Here is a 6,000-nt window from a genome sequence, read left to right as displayed (position 1 = left end):
ACCCACTACATCATCATACATCATTGGAAAGATAAATGCATAATCTTTTGAAAAAATGGATGTCATTAAATTCTATACATTGTAACTCAAAATATTCACCTTAGAATATGCAAACCGGTTTTGACAGCTGTGCAGGCGACCATTTTGGGCTCAAATAATACGACCTACTTTCAAAGCCGGGAACCATCAACAGAAAAAGTAGAGCACAAAAATGGCTTTTTTTCTTATTGCTTACAAATATAACTTCAAATTGATACCAAAACATTCCATTTGCAATGTATTTTACAAATCCTATGCAGCATGCACTGAACAATGTGTGCTAAGTATCAAACCGATGTAACCCTAAAAACAGGAGTTCCGGTTTGGGGTTATGTGACCTCAATAAAACAGGTGCTTTCTAACCGTTGTGAATACTCTTCAATCTTCCCTTAGCACAATAACACGTTTTTACTTTTAAAAGCATATTATTTGTTAATGCAATGATTTCTTCAAAGAGGAAACTTGATGCAGTGAACAAAAATAATGACATACTTAATAGCGGCGTAAGGTTTTAGTTTATATTTCTGAAAACAGTAATGATTGTATTGACTTATTTTATATTGTCACAAGTTTTCGTGTTTCATCAATCGTGTCGTTTTTCTGTAAATTGTAATACACATAAATAAATATCTGTCTTCCAGTAATTGTATTTAACATGTTCGTTAATTTGCCAGTCATCACGTATATTGTCTTTATATATATGCACATTAATGTAAGATGCATACATGCCAGAATTGTTCAGGTCCAAATCAGGACATTGTCATTTCTTAAAATGTGGAGACATTTGACGAAAAAGCATGACACCTAAAACAAATAATCATGCCTCCTTTACTGTCGTCAGAAATCAGTATACTTCTTCTAGAACCTCAAAATGTCTGGCCAATGTTGACAATAAATGTGTCCAATAATTTTATGACCACAGCGTTCTCCATTTTCCGGAAGACACAGGCACTATGCAGATGTTTCCATAACATGAAATGTGGGGCATACCTCTATTTGACATCCATTTAGGACAGAGGCACTTGTAAATGGTGTTACATGATGTATGCCCTTCGAGCACTGTTTTTATTCAACCAGTTGTCAAATAAGTCTCAATTTAGATTGATGCATTATGTAGTCAATATAAATTGCCGCCTAAGAGTCTTTTGATGATTTTTGCTTTGGCAGACTCTTGGCGTCAATAGTCCACTCTATCTTTTCAATAGCGAGAGTTTTCCTTCTTTGTCTATATTGATGCGCAAGGAATTTGGTGCGCAACATTCAAGCCCCGATATCAGACAGTTAATATCAACGGATTGCAATAATATTTACATACCTGTGTAGATAATTCATTTCTCAATAATGTTCCGTAAGAATTATGTATTGACTCTTTCAATTTTGCACGCCTGACCAATTTAAATCAACACACTACTCATATTTTCAATTCCAATCGCTGTGCCCGCTGTATACGGCAGGTAGATTTTAATCGATAACGCAGCCTATTACACCGTAATGCCTTCTTCTGATTGGTTGATATTTAAATATTTCATAACATGGCGAGAGGTCAGTGATTGTATTTCGATTTAAGCAGAAGTTTAACTGAAACAAATTATGCCTTTTAACATCAAATTGACGCTATTTGAGGTAAAAATGGACTAATTAACTAAAACTTTATGAGTTGGTAATGTTATTTTGCAATTTTAAGCATATTGATATAATAGTATTGTATTTATTTTTCGTTATGGTTCTTGCAGACCGGAGTTTCAGCGTTCAGATTTATTCTGAACGCGAATTATTTCAGCTAATGCATTATGTACAATCTATTTTCTATAAATCAGTTGACTGAAAATAGTGTCTTTGGACTTGATATAAACCATTAAATACAATAGCAGTCTGCTTTTTATTCACTACAATGCATCTATTGCTAGCAATTAGCAACTATTTCATAAAAACACCATGGTGTGAATGCCCGATTAAATCAATAATTTGCCCATAGCTTTCTGATATAGTGTCAAAAACAACACTTGTGCACTCGACAAGTATGATAATGTATGGTTTGTTAAAAGGGTGCAATAAAGGGATTTGCCATGGTAATTTTAAGCAAGACAGAGCTTGAATAGTGAATTTTATTGTGACCTTATAGAATTTAGGTCATTTTTTACGAATGTTGGGACAAATTATGTCTCATAGGGACACCTGGAAAAACACCTCAAAAGCATGACTGTCCTGCCAAGATCGGGATGTCTGGCATGTATGTAAAGTTGGCATTATTGGTCATTACTTGACAATGAACTACTCTCAATTTTTATCAAAATAAAGGTGGACCTGTTTGTAAATGAGCCACCTGATGAGGAAGATGTATCAGATCAAGATGAAGACTCCAGTTCTTCTGACGATGACAATGTAAATGATGATGGAGATTCAGACTCAAGCCAGTACTCTGGGTTGGAAGAGGAGGTGGCATCGTCTTCCTTGGTAGGCTATTATATGAGTCGCGTTCTGAGAAAACTGGGTATAATACAAGTGCGTAAAGTTTCGTCCCTGTGCGGACTGCACAGGCTAATCAGGGATGACACTTTCCGCTTTTATAACATTTTTTCGTTTAAATGAAGTCAATTCTTGGCAAAAATCCAATTTAGTCAGAAAGTGTTGTCCCTGATTAGCCTGTGCTGACTGCACAGGCTAATCTGGGAAGACACTTTACGCACATGTATTATGCCCATTTTTCTCAGAACACAACACATATTATCTGTTTTTGTGGCATCTTTTATGATGGGGCACCATGGCGGAGGGCTAACAAATCTGTTGTTAAGTTCACTTAAAAGTAAAAGGCAGCTTTACAGGGTTTTCATTAGGAGGCGGCCGGCGGCCGATTTGACCGCCTCAAATGTTATTCAGGCCGGCTCAAATTCGGAAAGAAAATTTATAAAAAAAACATCGGCAAATTTTCACGACGATGACGAGATATGTATTTAGTATTTGTTAATATACTGTCTGAAACGGAAGTAAACAACCTTAACCGATATATGTTAACTGCTTTCTAATTGGTTGTATCGATATAATTGTCCAATTGCGGAGCGGGTAACGAGACTGTACGACTTTGAGGTCACAAACTGTGAAAAAGTCAACAATTGGATATGTCAAAAAAAAAGAAACGACTTTTTCGTTTGTGTTTCGAGTAAGAACGATAGTTCGCTGTTGAAGTTATCTTGTTCCAGTTTTCTTAACGTTTATCATTTACCGGCACCTCCGGATAAATGCACTTTCCTGCTACACTTTCATTTCGTTTTTTATTCGATTTTCGACAGATTTCGTTGATGTTTGGTTTCTCCGTGGAGGTTTGATCCTCCGAGCGGTAAGTGGATTTATTTGTTACCACATTTTACAGGAGGGTGAGTCTTTCATTAGGATAAATGAAACTCTCGAGCCCCAAACTTTCCTGATTTTTTCATGATTAAGGTCGGACTCGGTTGCCTTAAATGCTAAATATATTGAATTGGCACTGCAATGTAAAGCTATGTCCAAATTTGTATTTGAAAAAAATGGCCCAAAGAAGCTTCCTCAGCAAAATATTTAAATCCTATGATTGCATCAGCTGGGGCAACCTATGCCCGATTTTTTTTCCAAAAAAATGCCTAAGTTAATCAAATAAAAACAATTATTCTCATGTCAACAGGCACACAATCTTTATAAACTGAATAATCAATTATTTCAGAAAAAGACACTCATTGTGTACTCTTAACACAGTATTACTTATAAATGTTCAGGTATTTGCTCATAAAATGCTTCAGTATTATTGTTTTAATTATTGTGATGTTTATCAGACTTTATTTTTCTTAAGGTAACTTACTCCTTTGGTAATATTATTTGAATTGCTGGTCACATACTCTTCGTAAAATGGGATCGTGTTAAGTAGAGGTTAATTATATTGAATGTTATTGTTTGACAGGTGATAAAGATGTTTACAGTTTGTACTGTTTCTTCTTATTTGCAATATGAATAACTACTTGTGGACTAGTCATTTAAATTGCTTTAGTTATATATTTTGAAATGTCATTGTCATTATTGGAAGTTACAACTTATTAAAATGTTAAAATTTCCAGTGTTTGTTTAATTCAGATTTTCATTAATACTGTAAAGAATACATGTTATGTACTGCACAGAAATTATACATTAAGCTAGGGCCCGGGCCCTTCGCCCCCGACGGGGACATTCCACCTCAGACCCATGCATCTACATGAAAATTTAAAGAAATAGATTGTGATATTTGCTAGCCAAACTTTTTGTTTTTTCTGTTTTGAATCTGTTAAAAATACAGGTGTCTTAAAGCTCAGGAGAAGCGATTTCTTTGTTTCAAAGAAGCTAAATTGCAGGTGCTTCCGGGGGCCCTGAACTCGCCGTGGGCCCTATCGGCACCCAGATTTTATTTTCAGGATTTCAAATTCTGGACAATTGACACCCCTGAGAGTTGATGTAACCTGAGGACTTAACAATTCACATTTATATCCTCTATTTTAACTGAGGAAAATCATGTAAAATATGTGCCCAAAATCGCTCAGAAGCAACGATTTGGCATATTGGGGGGGGGCATGCCCCCGGACCCCCCCCCCCCCCCCCCCAGCAGGTTGGCCTCCTCGAATAACTAAAATGCCTGCTACAAAGAATCCTAATGAAAACCCTGGCTTTATTTTGACTGTGATTTTAATGTGAAAGATGCATCAAATAAAAACTATTTGGACCATTTTTGGAATGTACATGTAATACATGTTCAATATCTAGAATATAAGACCTGGCAAAATGTTTTAAAGGAAAGTGTGTGGGAGAGGCCTTTACTTTTTGTTTGATAGAACGCAAACATCAGGTCCCAATTTCGTCAATGATGCTAGTTTTAAGCAAGTATAGCATTTTCCATCAATGTGTCTGTATTTATTCTCTTCTTAACATTAAGAGACCGAATCATCAGCAGTGCTATCCACAATTTAATTTTTAGTTCAGACACCTTAGTGTTGTTCCCAGGCCGTTTTAGCATTGCGCGTCTCCATGCTCTTTTTTGTAGCGCCACCCTGCCTCCTTTCAAAGCCATTTAGCGCCACGCTGCCCTTTCCAAAGGCTGCCACTCTGCCCTTTCATGAGCAACCGCTGTTTTCCGCCCTTATTGATAACATCTTAATTGCCCCTTGACCAATTTTCTACGCCGACTAGTATCAGATTATAGCCCCAAGGCAGCGAAGATTCGTGCAGTTGTGAATTAGTTATGCGTGAATAACGCGGTGTCAATATCAATCAATAATGTCAGAGGCTATGTTATACCAAGCTCACTAATCAGTCATTGATGTGTACTCCTCCACGATTAAATCGTGGACTGTTACTTCGGAGACTTTTGATGAAAATCTGGATTTTATCCTCGTGGAAATTGTGCATTTCATGTGCATAATTCAATTATATCAAAACATATTTTTACGCATATTTACATTTAAAAACACAAACAAATTAATTCTTTATCATTATCGTCTTTAAGATAATTAATTATTGAAATAATTACTGAGACATATAATTAAACAAAATGCGAATTGCGTATTAGGTGGACGTATTATACGATTTTACGTTGCTATGCGCACCTGTCGCTAAATCATTTTATCAAGATGGAGGACATACAGAATAAAATTGTGACTCTGCAAAAATGGCAAATAACGTCGCAAACAATCAAATTTACGATGAAGATCATACATTTAGAAGGAATTAATGAAATGTCTGTGGTAATCAACAATGCATAAAAATGTTTTAGATAGCAACAACATATTTATTTGTAATTACTCAGTGGATGAATGTCACGGAAACGAGTGTTTGCGTATTGTTAACTTAGCGATCAATTTACTTGCAATGTTAAACATCTGACAAGAGTATCGTTAGAAAATGGGATAAGACAAACATGGTTTCATTTATATGTTAGTGCATCTGTGTATAATCAGATTCATATGCATA

The 6,000-nt window shown here is 35.8% G+C and overlaps 1 protein-coding gene across 1 annotated transcript in view; it reads left to right on the top strand.

Moving 5' to 3' along the window:
- Positions 1-398: 398 nt before the first annotated feature.
- Positions 399-6,000, top strand: part of LOC127834538 (ribosome biogenesis protein bop1-B-like) — a 48,023-nt gene continuing 42,421 nt past the window's right edge. Inside the window, exons 1-2 of the mRNA XM_052360443.1 lie at positions 399-542; positions 2,338-2,493. Coding sequence (XP_052216403.1) covers positions 480-542; positions 2,338-2,493 — 219 coding nt within the window. The 5' untranslated portion in view covers positions 399-479. The remainder of the gene's footprint in view (positions 543-2,337; positions 2,494-6,000) is intronic.

The sequence above is a fragment of the Dreissena polymorpha genome, chromosome 6 (assembly GCF_020536995.1).
Source record: "Dreissena polymorpha isolate Duluth1 chromosome 6, UMN_Dpol_1.0, whole genome shotgun sequence".
Taxonomy (NCBI): domain Eukaryota; kingdom Metazoa; phylum Mollusca; class Bivalvia; order Myida; family Dreissenidae; genus Dreissena; species Dreissena polymorpha.
The sequence above is the reverse complement of the archived record's forward strand: the minus strand, read 5'-3'. Positions and strand labels throughout refer to the sequence as shown.